Genomic DNA, 17,345 nt, shown 5'->3' on the forward strand with positions numbered 1-17,345 from the left:
GATTTCTTCAAATCCGATAAAAGATTGGCGCGAAAATAAATAAAAGACACAGTGAATTGATATAAGAGCGACAAGTGCCAAATTGAAGAGTTTATTTCTTCTATTCAGCAGGAGGGCCGTAAGCTCGTCTGCTTACTAAGTCACTAAAAAAAAGATTATAAAGAAAGACATGTCATAGTGCTCATGACAAAACCCTGAAGAAGGGTTAATTTCAAGACTTGTGCTAGATGGTTGTGTCGAAAATGAGGCCTTGAAAGGCAATATGTGTTGATGCTATAGCTCTACTACATTTTTGGGGACAAAGTTTGCTCTCGTGGTCGACCCTAAACCCAATATATAGACATATGTAGACCGGCCCATAGAGCTCTACTGGTTTCAGCATCGACACCAACCATCAAGTAGGTACTACCGTATGAAAGTCGAGGCTAAGGTATTGGAATAGATAGTAAGAAGCAAATCTTGTCTTTTACTTGTCAGATTGTCTTCGGACACCACAAGCCGCTGCTGGGTGTCGCGGTACACCCTGACGACGAGATGTTCGCGACAGCCGGTCACGACAAGAACATTGCTCTGTGGAAAGGGCACAAGCTTGTTTTCGCAACTCAGGTCGGAAACTTAGCAGAAATAACTTAGCCATTTCAGTATTGTTGTAATTTTTTATTTAATAATTTATTATAAGACTGTCTCAGTGGAGCAGTAGTTAGCGGCCCTGACTGTTGCGCCGAGGGTCGTGGGTTCGATTCCCACATCGGGCAAACATTCGTGTGATGAGCAGTTTCGTTTTGCTCTTTGTCTGGATGTTTATTATCCTTATATTTAAATGAACAAAAATATGATTGTCAGTCTCTGGTGCGTATAATACATCCTAAATTGGGGCCGGAAGATCGTGCGTGATTTGTTCCTAGTTATTTAATTATTTATTTTATCTATTAATCTGAGTGAGAATTTTTTTTATTGCTGAAATGGGTGGACGATCTCACAGCCCACCTGGTGTTAAGTGGTTAATGAAGCCACCCACCTTACGACATAAGTTCTAAGGTCTCAATGTAGTTACAACGGCTGCCCTGCCCTTCAAACCGAAATGCATTACTGCTTCACGGCAGAAACAGTCGGGGTGGTGGTACCTACCCGCGCGGACTCGCAAGAGGTCCTACCACCAGTAAAAAGTTATTTTATTCATTAGACTCTATGCCCAGTGTACGATGTCCAGGTGGGATACGAGTGCGTGTCGCTGGCGTGGCACCCCGGGGGCGGCGCGCTCGCGGCCGGCAGCACTGAGGGTCACCTGGTTGTGCTCAACGCCGACGCCGGAGCGCATGTCGCAACACTCAGAGTCTGCGGTTCGCCGCTCAATTGCCTGCAATATAACACCGGTAAGGTTTTTTTTTTAAATGGATTTTATGACCTGGTAACTAAGACCTTTAAGTCATGTGTTATTTTAATTTATATTGTGAATTCTATAATATTCTATAATAATGAAAAATAATAATACGGAGTGTAATGAAACGAAATGAAGATGATTAATTTGAGACATTAATCAACTGGGATGAAATATAATCTCAGTAAAATGTTGGTCATTTACTGAGATTTTTTCAGTGGACTTTTTGGAGGATCCCGAGAAGTTGCGTCCAGCGGCTTTGTTTCACTTTCCCACATTTGTGCACTTTCACAGATATTAAGCAGTTAATAAGCCACCGTTATTACACATTTAAACCCGAAGAAACACTAAATAGACAAAAATACTCAATACCACTGGGATAAGGGCTAGACTACCTAGCTGGAATGCATGATTGAGTCGAAGTACGATATCAATCGGTGTCAACACACACACTCACTCAAGCATATAACCTTGAAAAATTAAAGTCGGATTTTCCACAGTTTTAATAAATTAATTTCTAAGTTATTTTTAAATGAGCTGAAGCAAAATGAAAGTTCATTAGCAATTGAAATGGTTGATCTTCGATTTCAACTCCTTATTAAATTCACCGATTTCTTAGTAACGTGTTTGCTATTATTAAAACGAAAATAAATTTGATTACGTTGCAGCTGGAGATTTCCTCGCCATTGGATCTCAGAACGGCAGTATCTACCTATTCAGGGTGTCTCGAGACGGCTTCTCTTACAAGAAGTCGAATAAGATCCGAGGCGCTCAACCTCTGATGCAGTTGGACTGGAGTCTCGACGGAAACTTCTTGCAGACTGTGACCGCGGATTACGATTTGGCTTTCTGTGAGTTGCACGTTGTCTTTTTACAGCTCAACTTCAAACAAGATTGAAGATGGAGCTCACCCGTGTTGATGATACACAAACACATAGTCTTATTGGTTACATGGCGTTCGATAATATACATTTTTTACGAGCTTGCAACACCGCCCCGGGGGATTCCCGGTCTCAATTCGTACCTTGATAACTACAAATCAATTCAACAGATCCCAGGTTTTGAGAATTACGTTAACCATTCGCTTTGCGAAATACTGATGAAATCTAAACAAACGTAGTACGATGGTCGACATTTTCTAAATCGCGTTAAAAAAATCCTGTTTTTTTTTAATTGCCTTTGTAGGCATAAGACGAGCTTACGGCCCGCCTGATGGTAAGTGGTCACCGTCGCTCATGGACATCAGCAATGCCAGGGACAGAGTAAAGCCGTTGCATACCGAGATTTAAAAAAAATTATGTACTACAGCTTTAAAAACAGATGTCTGAGCTTCTGTTGATATATTTTAATCTTAACATGAATTTTAGAAAAAAAACTTAAATATTTATTTATTGCTACATTAGTAGTAGTAGTAGTTAAGTATATCGAACTAAATAGTTACAGTGGGCAGCGGTTTCTGTTCACGAGCGATGATGACTACATACCACCAGGTGGGCTCTATGTTTCCCTGCATGTAATGTAAATAAAAAAAAACTGTTTTAATCGTGGTAATATCGTTATTACGGTAATGAACATTTGCAACCCATCTCATGTCTTATTTCTGAGTTTCATAAAGAACCCGACTAAACCTTTTCTAGATTACGTATTGTTTAGACACTTGGTCGCTTCGCCTATATCAACTTCCAAATGATTACAGCTACAGTCCAAATAGGTAAGTAATGAAAAATAAACTTCCGTGTAGGTAACTCCTTCCACGGGTTCAACTGGCTAGTTTCTGAATTCACAGAATCGGTAAGAATGTTTCCAAATAAAGATCCTTAAAAAAATGTTTCAGGGGATATAAAATCGCTATCTCCAGAGAAAAGCCCGATAGGCATGAAAGATGTCAAGTGGTCCACGTTTAACTCAACTGTCGGATTCCTTGTCTCGGGTATGTATTAAATCTTGTTAGAGCCCTTTCAAATACTATATTACTTCTTTTGATTTCATCCAATTCTACTACATAAAATTCTTGAAAGCTCCTTGAAAGATCTTTAGTTTCGACAGTCGTGGCCTGAAAGATAGCACGCCCAGTATACTCGAATTTTTCAATGAAAGTAAGTATTATGCATTCACAAACAACTATTCTGATTAATGATGAAAAAGTAAGGATGAATTAATGACACTTTTAATAAATAAGTGAATCCCTTTAAATTTAAATATAAATAGGACGGCGTATCTTAAGCCTTCTCGAATAGGTACAATGACCCTGAACTAATGAAATAATTTCAGGTATGTGGAACAATCGCTTCTACCCAATGACATCCTTGATTTCGTCATCGAGTCGCTCGGCGGCCCACGATCTTCTGATCAGCGGTGACTACGATGGATACCTACGACTGTTCAGGTGATTAAAATTTCCCGAGTTATAGATTTTTTAAATTCAATTATATTATTTCATGATTGACAATGTGATTTTAAATTCACGTCTATAACGGCTAGGAGACTAGAAGATGTATGGAATGGTGTGAATGACGATATGAGAGAGAGAGAGAGAGACGAATGAGTGCTGAGATGGCGGCTGATAGAAGAGAATGGAATCGAAAAATTCGTTGTACCGACTCCACCTAGTGGAATAAGGTGGAGAAAAAGAAGAAAGAAGAAGAGTCCATAACGGCATTCACGAGAGATCTATATACTGTTGTAACACAAGGGCAAACAAAATAGATGCTGCGTTGTACGTCGATTTACCGTCTGTAAATATACTAGAAATTTGGAAGTTTTACTACTGAATTAGTTCAATCAATTTAGTTTTTCAACGTGTGTTATAAGAAATTTATGAACCAGTAATGTTTTATTCGATAATCGCACAATAGTTAAATATGAGGTATTATGAAATTATTGATTTGAATATTCACATTAAAAAAAAACTCCGAAAACTAGGGGTTAAGCTCGTTGACAAATTTAGCCTAATTACTTCTGGTAAGTCTTCTTGTGAGATCGCACCAGTTGGTACCACAACCCTGCTGCTTCTGGCGCGAAGCAGTAATAAGTGATATCATATGTTCATAATAGGTTGCGAGATTCACGTGGCGATTGTCTATAAGCACTTAATGAAAAATAAAAATAAATTATAAGTTGTATTTTAATTGGAACATGTTACATGAACCGCTCATTTCTAGGTATCCATGCGCCAGCCCTAAGGCTGAATACAACGAGGTGAAAGTATATAGTGGCGCCATCCACAACGCGAGGTTCTTATTCAACGACCGCTGCGTGATCAGCGCCGGAGGTCACGACGCCGCTCTCATGCTGTGGGAGCTGGTGGAGGAATAGCACGAGGCGGCGGGGCGCCAACCCCCCGCTGTCGTCGTCGCGCCCCCCACACCCTCACCCCCGCCACCTGCTCTCCTCACGACGTTCAGGGTCCTCGACTTTGACGAACTGGATTGAAGTTTTGTCAAAAGACTGACATCACTTACTTTTACCGGAAACCAAGAAATTGACATTCTGGTTATTCGTTTTTGTGCAGCACTGGGATCGGGGTATAGACCTGTGGGATTCTCTTTACTCACTTTTCCAACGAGGACTCATATCGATCAATACTACTAAAAAATTATGACTCCGTAATCGCGGGTACGACATTATCGCGACGAGTCCTTTTTCCGAGGGAGTTCTCTTGGTATCAGAGCGTGTAACGCCGCTCTATCTCATTTCCATACTGACGCTGAACACAGAAATCTAAGATAGCCAATCTAACAAATGTTCAAGTATTGTTCAACGTTTTACACCGACATTCTTACTTTAATACTCTATTAGTGACTTTTTCTGATATCTATTTCGGTTTTATTGTAATAGTGAATGCGAAATATAATTTATAAATTAGTTTCTAATAGCGCTATACACTACTATCTATTATGTCCAATATAAAATAACTCTCGAAATTTGTTACATACTGAAGGATTACTCTTCAGAAAGTAATTACAAACGGATATCTTTCATTGAAGATAAGAGCGAGACCAAGATAGCGACTTTTTAAATGTAGAAACTCTCCGTGAGTTTCACAAACTGCAGGGAGCATTCTTTATAGGATCTGTTATGTCCTTACAAGCTAGTTCGGAATAACGTATTTTGTTGTATTATAGATACTTTAGACAAATTGAAGGTCTTTGCGAAATATTACTTACCTATTACTCTTGAAATTTTATTTTCAAATGGAAATATAGAACATGCTTTCGATTACGGCGTACATTATATAATTATATAATATATAATAGCAAGTAATAACGTTTTTTCATATTTTAGACTTAATAAGAATTAAGAAAAGGAAAAGGAAGGATTTTTGTTTAAAGTATATACAAAGGAGAATTTTTTTGAACTTTTCAATATTTATCAAAATAAATATGCAAAGTGTGCGTTAATATTGTAAAATATTTCTCCAAACCTTAACTAGGTATATTTAGAAAAATGTATGTAGGTACTTACGCAATTCATAGTAGGTACTAATAAAGTGATTTTAAGTTACATACAACGATTTAAGTCACAAAAAAACGAACGAAAATCAAAAATATAAGAACGTGCCCAATGTTTTTCTCGTAAATTGCCTGAAATTAACTATTCATTGTTATTACAGAATAACAAAATAGACGATGCGGTCTTACGCTACTGGTAGCGTACTATAGCAGTATTTTTAGTTTAATTAAGATTATATATATTAAAAGTATGTACATTACATTTGAAACAAAATAATGTTGTCAGACCCAAGATAAATTAAGAAACTTCGAAAATCTTATATGTTGTTGAGATTGGGAAAATGATAAAGTATGTGAGTTGAGTCAATTCCGAAGCGTCTTGTTGCGCATTTTGATGTTTTTTTGATGAAAAAAAACGACAATGTTCAAAGAGAAACATCTTTGATCATTGTCGTTTTTTTTTAAAAAGAATGCAACAAAACAGAAAGTATAATATGAGGTTACCTTTGTAAATTTAACTAATTTTCAGACTTGTTATCATTCGTGAACCAAGATTTTGGTATAAATTATTATAATGCCAAACATCCACAGCAACCGCGAAGCGCGGTTTGATTTTGACTAACGACTCTTTATAATATGAATATTATATTAGAAGAATATGTTTCACAGCTTTATAGAACGGAATACGAAATTGAAATACGATAAAACAAATAAAAACTCTTTGTAATAAGAAAAATATAAAAGAGATTTAATTATTAAATCTATAATGTCTTACTAATGTGCATTTGAATGACGATTTTTTAAGTCTGGTAACGTTTATGGCACATTGGTTTAAATTGAGAAAAATGTTTTAGGACTTCTAAGGTATGTTTTACCTTTACATAAAGTAAGTTTTAACTTTTAAATTTGTAGGTGATACACGTATACACTGCCATTTTTAAATTGCATATAAAAGTTTAGGTAATCGTAGTGGCTTAGATTTTAACAGCCTTAATGAATTTTAAACGTTATCGATTATCGGTTAAGCATATCATTTCTCTAAAAACTACATCGAAATAAACACTATATAAGTAGGTACAGCATTATGTAAAATATATACAAATAAATGTATTGAATTTAAATGTATTGAATTTAATGTATTAAAAATCTAATCTATCTAGGGTCAGACTTGTGTGGCACAATGGGCAACCTATATAAGTCCCGCTCTTACTCTCTACTCATATCCTGTATAGATTGAGCACTTTTATCATCATTATGAACTAGGTTCTCACACCAAGAACATTAATTATGTATATGGAAAACAATTTGATTTACAAATAGATCAATTAGTTCTTCATTTAGATCAACTAAGCAAAACTGAATCGATTATTCATCCCGTTTTCCCTTATCATAGAAAGTAAGTTTTTTTTTAACTTATTAGACATGAAAATTAACTTTCGACTGTGCAGTTTGTCACCAAGGGCGGATCCAGGGGGGGGTCATGGGGGTCATGACCCCCCCCTGAGCTGGTTCCGGAACCTAGGTGGACCACATATTGAACATAATGATTTAAGGACACAATACTTAGTCTGGCCATAAATACTGTTACAATTAAAAATAAACAAAATATTACATTTGAATTTGGAATCTGTCATTTTTATATGATTGCTCATTGAGTTTTCTCATTTTGACGCAAATACATTGTATAATATTTTGCGATATTAAAATGGAGTGGGGTGATAAAGAAAACCAAATCGCTGTGATTGCATTACGCAAAGTAGGTATGGAGCCAAAGGCAATTTTTAAAACTCTCCATACGCTTGGTATTAGTAAAATGTTTGTGTACCGGGCTATTAATAGGTGCAATGAGACCTCCTCTGTTTGTGACAGCAAAATATCTACCCGTCCACGTAGTGTTCGTACGAAAAAGGTGGTCAAAGCAGTAAGGGAAAGAATTCGAAGAAATCCTGTCCGAAAGCAAAAGATTTTATGTCGGGAGATGAAGATAGCACCTAGAACCATGTCGCGTATTTTAAAAGATGACTTAAGACTTGCAGCCTATAAGAGACCTTTTTTTTTTTTTTTCGCCGGATCGCCGGACTTCCTCCCTTCACTGGGGATGGAGGGCGGGGCATGTCGGAGTCGAACCGACTAAAACCTCCTGTCTCTCAACAACCAACGTCCAAACCTCGCATGAGACAAAACTCATGAAAAGGCAAAGGGGGGAAAGTGAAGCGTTTAGTGCGGAGCACATCTCTCCCATCACCCTCCCCCTCGGGACGCCGGACTGGCGGTCGTCGGCGCCACGACCACCAGCCCTCTCGGTCGGCAGGCTATCCGAAGCCCGCCTAGATGGCGCCGGTTAGAATGTTCCTATAAGAGACCTAGTGGTCATTTCTTAACTGATAATTTAAAAGAAAATGGGGGGTAAAATCGAAACAACTACTGAAACGGTACGCAAAGGAAGGTCATAGAAAAAATTTGTTTACGGATGAGAATTTTTTTTTACAATTGAGCAACATTTTAACAAACAAAATGACCGTATTTATGCTCAAAGCTCTAAGGAAGCTTCCCAATTAGTCGACAGAGTGCAACGTGGGCACTATCCGACTTCAGTGATGGTTTGGTGGGGTATCAGCTATGAAGGAGTGACTGAGCCATACTTTTGTGAAAAAGGTATCAAAACATCGGCACAAGTGTACCAAGATACCATTCTTGAGAAGGTAGTGAAGCCTCTTAACAACACCATGTTCAATAATCAAGAATGGTCCTTCCAGCAAGACTCGGCGCCAGGTCATAAAGCTCGGTCTACGCAGTCTTGGTTGGAAATGAACGTTTCGGACTTCATCAGAGCTGAAGACTGACCGTCGTCTAGTCCCAATCTTAATCCGCTGGATTATGATTTATGGTCAGTTTTAGAGAGTACGGCTTGCTCTAAACGCCATGATAATTTGGAGTCCCTAAAACAATCCGCACGATAAGCAGTGAAAAATTTTTCCATGGAAAGAGTGCGTGCTTCTATTGATAACTGGCCTCAATGTTTAAAGGACTGTATTGCAGCCTATGGAGACCACTTCGAATAAGCTTTTTATACTTTAAATTGTTTTATATTTATGTATTAAACTAACACACTGTAAAAGTAATAAATGTTATTTGCAATAGAATTTTTTTTCCTTTGTTTCAGCATTTATGGCAAGACTAGGTATATTGTTGCTCCTTATATTGCTCCTTAATTAATTTAATATAATATAATAACTTTGTATGATGGCAAATGTTTGGGAACGAACGCATCGAAAATTTGAATTTTACCGCGCTACACTCGCGCGCGCTTGTCGACTACGTAACGTCTAGCTAGGCCTAACCTCAAATTGAATCCTAACCTCAATCGGAATCAGAACGACTAAACTTCAACATATCATAACATAGTTCTAAGTTAAAAAACTAAAGTTTATTTATACCTTTAATGTGCTTATAACAAAATACCTACTTTTTACTTGTATCTATTGTTATCAAAATTAAATTATAAGTTCTTGACTTGACCATGACTATGTGACCCCCTCCTGGCACCAAAGCTGGATCCGCCCTTGTTTGTCACAGCTAATTTGGTAAATAAGTGAAATACTACTACTGCTTTTAAAAAATCAGTGCTTCGGTCGTAAATTTTTCTATTCACGATTAGATTACTGTCAATGGAAAAATAATGGATAGTGCTAATAGAGCAAGAGTTTAATGCAAATAGTGGTTCGCGCTTAAGGTAATGTGAAATTTATTGAATTTGGAATATTTATTAATATTCCCATTGCAATCACCTTTCTTGAAGCTTTTCTAATAAAGGAAAAAGGTTTTATTAGTCACCTCCCAAATTTTGCCGCCCTTAAAATTAGCCATCTTGAAAAACTAGTCCCTATTACATACTCCTTATCTTACATTATTTTGAGGGACCGAGCCAATGAGCCGCCCGATACCTTGACTGTTGAGGATCTTTGATGCCCCTAATCTTTAATCTAATTCTATAAAAAACCGCTCCCATGACTTTTGCTCTATCACGGGAGAGATTAAGATTTATAAAACAATTAGAATCGGGTAATTATTACTCAAGATTTTTGCTATAATATACATTTCATTAAATTCTTAAATTATTATGCATGGATGGTGGAGATATATAGGTATTTTATAACTTGCACAAAGGTACAGGAAATATGGCTCCTTATTATATATCTTCCATATACTATAACCTTATAGTATTTTTCTCCTAAAGAACTGGATTGCGTTTTAAATTGAAAATGCAATTTTTTGTTCGAAAGTAATGTATAATATTATGATAAATTAAATGAAATTCGTCCCTTACTTCCGATTTATATTGTTATAGGTACTCTTTTTTTTGACTTCTAAGAGCCCACAAAATATAAATAGAACATTAATAATTTAAATTAAATTTAAATAATACCTTTCGATGTTTGTATGCAACTTCTTCTTGCTCTCATCTGACTCTGAGAGTCGGCACTGCATGTCTTTTATCTATCCAGGCCTTTCATACGGCATCTCTGCACTCACACCCTTCTCTCGCATATCTTCTTTCACACAGCCCATCCAAATCTTTTAATATGCCCCTTTAACTCGAACATAGGAACCACAAATCTACAACACGAAAACATCACAATGGAATATTTACGATAGTGAAAAACATTCCTTGTATATTTGATGTTTAATTTAATGAACAATAGACTAATTGGGGAATGCAATTCTTAGAACTGCATGATGTATATTGATGAATTTTGCATTATCAAAATTAAAACTTTAAATTGTCGTTAATACGTACAGTATTGTCAGAATGTACAGTTAAATAAAGTCATTTCCTTCTTTTTGTACCTTACTTGAAGAACGATTGGACTATTCGGGAAGGGTGCGTTTCATAATATAATGTAAATTTACATTATTCATATAACTTATAACACTTATATTATTCTACAATTGATAGATTAGGGAAAAAATGTGATGTGTTGAAAGGAAATTATGGGAGTCTACAAACCGCTGCATGAAAAGAAAAATAATTCTAAATAAACTAAATCTACTAAGGTAGAAGTTGATTTCATTGCTCAGATTTACATCATGTCACATTAAGATTTTTCATAAATAATTTTTATTCGTTATATACTTATCTAACGCGCAATGTGATGTTAGATACTGTGCATTTTAAAACAACTATCTAAAACTACGAATGAAATGTTTTTGTCAACGAAAAACAATAGATACATAACATTGTTGTACTCTCAATTTATTTTGAATTGGGAAAAAAAGAATAAATAATTACTTTACGAGTGTAACTTGTGAATGAATAAATAATAAACAAAGAAGTGCAGTATTTTTATTTTTGAAAGATTATCTTTTAGGTACATGAGTTGAATCAGAGTTAGTGTATCCCTATATTCTGTAGTGTTCTTTTCATAATTCATGTTCATGTGACTTCCACGATGAAGGATAAGTCTTATAAATTAAGCCCGAAAATATTAGAATTTGCATAATTATCAGTGATAAGGCTTTTTTATTCCTATGACGGGTGGGCGAGCTCATGACCCACTAGGTGTTAAGTGGTTACTGGAGCCCATAGACATCTACAACGTAAGTGTTTTGTATATGTAGTAAATACTGCAGAAATGTGTTTTTTATTTTTACAGTATCATTTTCACTTCGAGAGATATTAAAATAAGAAATTGGTTAGTGGAGTTTATGGTACTGCTAAGCCTAGTAACTGACACAATTTCATTTTGATTTATTGTTGTCTTTGTCTTTTGCTACAAAATATTAGGCTGTATGATCTATCTTTTCTTTGCCTATACAATTGCACAATTTTAACAAAAAAATGCCGATACTGTTGAGTGTTGACACTTGACATTCTTGACAATGATGTGAGCTAAAAAACGGTACACTACGAATTACGAATAGATAAAAAAAAGACAATGGTAAGAACGCTGATTTCACAACATGTTTCAATATTATTTAATTTATTATTCATGTAGCATTATATATTAGTTCACGCATATAAAGTACCCCAGTGTATTTAGTATCATATTCACGTAATTCAATTGTGCAGCTTTGAGTAATCCAGAATGAAACCGAGACCTTGCGGCTGCAAAGGTTGTAGGACGTGTTTGATCTGTGAAACACAATACGGTGCTGCAGACCTGAAATTGCAGTTGGAACTAGACAAAGAAAAAAGTTACGTCTACTGTCCGTATTGCAACAAAGCCTGGAAAGGATGGGACATCAATTCTTACAAAGAACATCCGAACCATCACGGGGAACCGTTGAGTTATCGCGGCGTCTATATTCACTTGGACTTTATAAGCGAGTTGGAAGAGCAAATCTTAATCGATAACATAGACGAAATACCTTGGGATAACTCACAGAGTGGCAGAAGGAAACAGAACTATGGACCTAAAGTCAACTTCAAAAAGAAAAAAATCGTTTCCGGAAATTTCGAGGGTTTTCCAAAGTTTTCGAAAATGCTACAAGACAGATTTGCGACCATCGAAATGTTGGACGGTTTTGAAGTAATAGAACAGTGTTCATTGGAGTATGATCCCACTAAAGGTGCATCAATAGACCCACATATCGACGACTGCTGGGTGTGGGGTGAGAGAATCGTCACCGTTAACTTTCTGTCTGACTCAGTCCTCACAATGACACGTTTCAAAGGAGCGAAAACCAAATACAATTTATGCTCTGCTGAAAATTACCTTCCAGTGTTGGATTTAGAAGGAAAAATTATCAGAAATAATAAGAACCAAAGATCCTCTTTAGATATATGTAAACCTGTGACTGATGTGGATGTGATTGTCAGAATACCAATGCCAAGGTAAATATTGTTTGGTATCTTTCTCAATTAGAAGCTCTTTATGAAGGTTATGTATTTGCAATGTTTCACGTCTAAAATTACAAGTGAATCAATTGTATTGATATAAATTTCACGTGGTAATGTCAAGGTAACAGTCAAGTGGTAATGGCTGCTGCACTGTGTGTGAGTCCTATATAATTCAAAGAAGATTTACAAAAGAAAGTCTTTATTAAATGATGAATGGAACGTCAAAACTAAATGTTTTAAAATGTATGTTTTTTTTTTCTACCTGTGCTGATAGCCTTGAGAGGCTATTTCAGCTTCGCCCTAACTCTTTATTTAACATCACATATACAGATTAAGCTTAAAAACAAATAATAGACTGTGACATAAATTGGCGGCCTTATCGCTAAAAGCGATAGATGCAAAAGATGTGACAGTTTCAGGGTAGAATACGGTAGGATTGTGATATTTGCCTGTGCGGTCTTACAATATGTATTACCACCAGTAAATATTAGTATACTAGTATAATACTCAGATAATATTCCTGCTCACTCTCTAATCAATCCTCTAGGTCACCTTTTATGCTATCCACAGGAAGAGAGGAGGTGATGCTATTGTTGCCCACTAATCTGTTGTTAGAGTCACGTTTTTGTATACATAATGAGTTATATACACTATTTTTCATGCATTTTTACACATAAGACGCATGTTTTGAAAGACAAAAAATTACAAATGAATATTCTTTAATATTTCAGACGCTCATTACTAGTGCTGTATGGAGAATCGAGATATCACTGGGAGCATTGTGTACTCAGACAAGATATTTCAGCAAGGAGAGTATGTATTGCATATAGAGAGTTCACTCCCCCATACATGAATGGAGAACATCAGGAACTCGGTAAAGAAATACGAAGGAAAGGCAAAATGTTTTGGGATCATACTGAAAAATACCAAATAAATGTTAACTTAAATGAAAAGTGTGATATATTAAATGGTATATAATATAACTGATTGCGTTTTTTGTTGTGATTTGTTAGGTAATGATTTTAAATTAAATTTATTTGTAGCATAAATATTCGATATAAATAAACAAATGTAAGACTAACAAAGGATGAGTAAATTAGATCCTGGTCTTGCACTCCCTGTAGTCTCACATTCACTGTTAAGTAAATCAATTTTATTAATTGAAAGTAAATCAATATTAAATGAGCATGATTTTATTTGCAATAGGTCTAAATGCTTTGAGCAACTATTATATTATAGTTTTCCTTTAATTATGGTATTACCTAACGTGGCCTTTTTACGCAGAAGATACATTCATGACTAAAGGCTTCTTATTTTTACTTAATAATAATTGGAAAATCCTTTTTTACATACAAACAAACCATTTATAAAAATCTTCTAAAAATCTCTGCACTCCAGAGGTGAGTCTTCGGAAGTTCGATATTGTTGCAAATGATGTGACAATAAAAACCAGCAGCGTAACGACAAGTTCTTTTATTTGTGCGATAATGCAGAAAGGCGTGTTAACATGGCTTGGCGGCTTGGCTGGCGGCAGGGCATGACAGCTGACGTCACGTCCGTTACAATATACTGTGTAAAGTATTTATGTTCCTTTATTGGATGTTTGACGTTTTGCTTATCGTTCTTTTGTCCTTTGTAATTAAATCATGCAGTGAGCGATACTCACGTCTCGAGTGCAAAGTTCTTTTTTTTTATTGCTCTGCTTTGACCATGAGTGGTTACCTGCGCTCATGGACGTCAGTAATGCCAAGGGCAGAGCCAAGCCGATGCCTACCGTTTAATACTCTCTATAAATCTAATTTGAAGAAGGACATGTCATAGCGCTCGGGAATCACCGTAGAGGGAGCTCATTCCAAAGCGGTTTTTTTGCCTACCTAGGCTTGAGCGGCCATTTCAGCGTGACCCCAACAAGTAGGTGAACTCATGGGGCTCAAACCTGACAATGTTGCTAACACTAACTCTAGCAAGAGCAGTGCTTCGCAAAATCTCCCACCAGATCGGAAACACGATCCACAAAAAAGCCGGCGAGAAACAAATGTTCACGATTGACTTGACTTCCACGGTGAAGGAATCGTGTAATAAAAATCAAACCTGCAAAATTATAATTTGCGTAATTACTGGTGGTAGGACCTCTTGTAAATCCGCGGGGGTAGGTACCACCGCCCTGCCTATTTCTGCCGTGAAGCAGTAATGCGTTTCGGTCTGAAGGGTAGGGCAGCCGTTGTAACTATACTGAGATCTTAAAACTTATATCTCAAGGTGGGTGGCGCATTTATGTTGTAGATGTATATGGGCTCCAGTAACCACTTAACACCAGGTGGGGGCTCGTCCATCCGTCTAATCAATAAAAAAATTAAAAAAACTCAGGGAACGCGTACTGTGGATGGACACAGTGGTTCTAGTTAGTATGAATGAACTCTACTCCGGTGGCAGGCAGTGCGATGGTAAAAACGAAATTGACCCGAAAAGACGATACTAGTTGAAGGTTGCAGGGATACTCTGAAATTGCGGCACCATTACAAGAGTCCTTCTTCATAGTGAACGCGCAAAGTTCTTGATCATGTCCCTAAATTTGCAGGTAATAAGTATCTACCGTAAACCCACGTGGGTAGATAAATCTGGGGTCAAACGTTTCCTTGCTCTATTCTAAAGGGCAAGATATTACCTATTACAAAACTAATGATACTTAGTGGTGGTCGGAATTCACATACACACCAGGTCTGTCTAATTTAATAGAAATAAACCTAAGAACGATCGTTTATTTTGTTCAATAGATAATGATATGAGAATTAACGCGCAATAAAACAAACCAACAGAAAGGTACACGTTACTATACCTTGAAATATTTACATACGTAAATTCTGATAAACTGATATTACCTATGATATAGGATTAGGTACATAGCTGAGTCATAACTTAGTTTTGTTTTTCGTGTTAAAATGATAACGATTTACTGAAGATAAGTTTATAAGTCTAGTGTATTCTCTTACATTCGTAACTGATTGTAACAGAAAATGCAGAATGCAGATGGTAAATATAAGGGTATTTTATTGCGGTTCACGTTCCATTAGATAGATAGTTCATAGATCTCGAGACCGACAGACGTCCTATAAAACCTTACCTATTTCTGTTGCGAAGCAATGCTGCATTCTACTTTTTCAAAGGCTTAAAGAATGAAAAGCCTGATGTACTTATGTCAAGCGTTCCGACTATGGTAGCTCTTAAAGAATGTGGATCTCCATGATGACCTGAAGCTTGACTCAATCAGAAAGTATACGGTCAGCATAAATGCGCCACTTTGAGAAGGCGGCACGACACAAAAAGTCTAGTCGTGGCCGCCGGAAATTACATACCCGATCCTATAGACCGAATGATACAGTCGACGTCGCCCTAAACACGTCATTACGATTCTCCCTATCCATTAACGGTGCTTTTAGGTACCTCAAGCATCGGTCACCGTTGAACCCATCGCTTGCGATGTAGGTCTTGGCGTGTTAACCCATAGACACAGCCCACTGAGTTTCTCGCCGGATCTTCTCAGTGGATCGCGTTTCCGATCTGGTAGTAGATTCAGCGAAGCACTGCTCTTGCTAGGGCCTAGTCTTTTCGTATCTTCTTCTTATCTTATTCCTAGTTGCGTTATATAAAAATAGCCTAGTTTTGTCGTCATAAGAAATCAAAGTACGATAGTAAAAATACGTACTGCAGTGAAATGAAAAATAAACGTTTGAAATCAATAATACGGACATATTCATTTAAAAAAACTAGTTCATTTGAAAAATTTATAATTAAACTGCTTTAAAATTATCAACAAAATAATTTATAAGTGCTAGTTAACATTATCATTTTTGATAAATCTATGATAAAAATGTTCATGTTCATGCTTTAATGTGTGCTATTTATTTAACTGACTCGACGTATTCGTAACATTTTTATCTCAACAATAAAATTTATTGTCGATTTATCAATTAAAAAAAACATTTATTTCATAAATAGCCGATTCCAGTTAGACAAGTTCAGTTCTGTTTTAAAATGTTCTCTTTAGATCAGATCAAGGTATGATCTCAATTTAATAACACAAATGACAAAACAAATAAGATTATCATAATATTGTCTTTAGATCAATACTTTGCACTGCGATAGATTTACGATAGATAGGTAATAATAATAATAATAATAATAATGCTCTACTGGGACCGATCTATTATCACGGATAGGTATATTGTTGCCAATAAACCTGATATTGTGATAATAGATCGATCTGCGCGTCGAGCAGTGTTGGTTGATGTCACCATTCCTCATGACGAGAACCTCGTGAAGGCAGAAAAGGACAAATTAATAAAATATTTAGACCTGGCCCACGAGACTACCGCCATGTGGCATGTTGATTCAACCATCATTGTTCCAATAGTTGTATCGGTACACGGCTTGATAGCGAAAAGTTTCGATCAACATCTTAAGAAACTTTCGTTATCCAGCTGGGTTAAGGGCCTAATACAGAAAGCAGTTATCCTTGATACTGCACGTATTGTGAGGAGGTTTCTCACTCTGGAGTCCTAACCACTGGTGGCTTGTGTCGTAGACACCGCCATCAGCGGCAATCTATTTTTATATAGTGTTTTTTAAAAATTGTATTTTTAATATTTTTTTTAAAAAATATTATGTAATTAATAAG

The 17,345-nt window shown here is 36.4% G+C and overlaps 2 protein-coding genes across 3 annotated transcripts in view; both read left to right on the top strand.

The window, feature by feature from the left end:
- LOC101740990 (echinoderm microtubule-associated protein-like CG42247) overlaps positions 1 to 5,644 on the top strand; it is a 32,560-nt gene extending 26,916 nt beyond the window's left edge. For both annotated transcript variants that reach the window (XM_062670707.1, XM_004921636.5), the window contains 6 exons: positions 478 to 606; positions 1,211 to 1,373; positions 2,047 to 2,229; positions 3,213 to 3,308; positions 3,650 to 3,764; positions 4,540 to 5,644. In XM_062670707.1, the coding sequence (XP_062526691.1) occupies positions 478 to 606; positions 1,211 to 1,373; positions 2,047 to 2,229; positions 3,213 to 3,308; positions 3,650 to 3,764; positions 4,540 to 4,693 (840 nt within the window). In that variant the 3' untranslated portion in view covers positions 4,694 to 5,644. The remainder of the gene's footprint in view (positions 1 to 477; positions 607 to 1,210; positions 1,374 to 2,046; positions 2,230 to 3,212; positions 3,309 to 3,649; positions 3,765 to 4,539) is intronic.
- Positions 5,645 to 11,667: 6,023 nt separating this feature from the next.
- Positions 11,668 to 13,653, top strand: LOC101735902 (alpha-ketoglutarate-dependent dioxygenase alkB homolog 4). The gene is made up of 3 exons (XM_004933803.5): positions 11,668 to 11,768; positions 11,900 to 12,664; positions 13,402 to 13,653. Exons 2-3 carry the CDS (start codon positions 11,916 to 11,918, stop codon positions 13,646 to 13,648), a joined length of 996 nt encoding a protein of 331 aa, XP_004933860.1. The 5' UTR covers positions 11,668 to 11,768; positions 11,900 to 11,915; the 3' UTR covers positions 13,649 to 13,653.
- The last annotated feature ends 3,692 nt before the right edge of the window (positions 13,654 to 17,345 follow it).

Source organism: Bombyx mori, chromosome 10 (genome assembly GCF_030269925.1).
Source record: "Bombyx mori chromosome 10, ASM3026992v2".
NCBI lineage: Eukaryota > Metazoa > Arthropoda > Insecta > Lepidoptera > Bombycidae > Bombyx > Bombyx mori.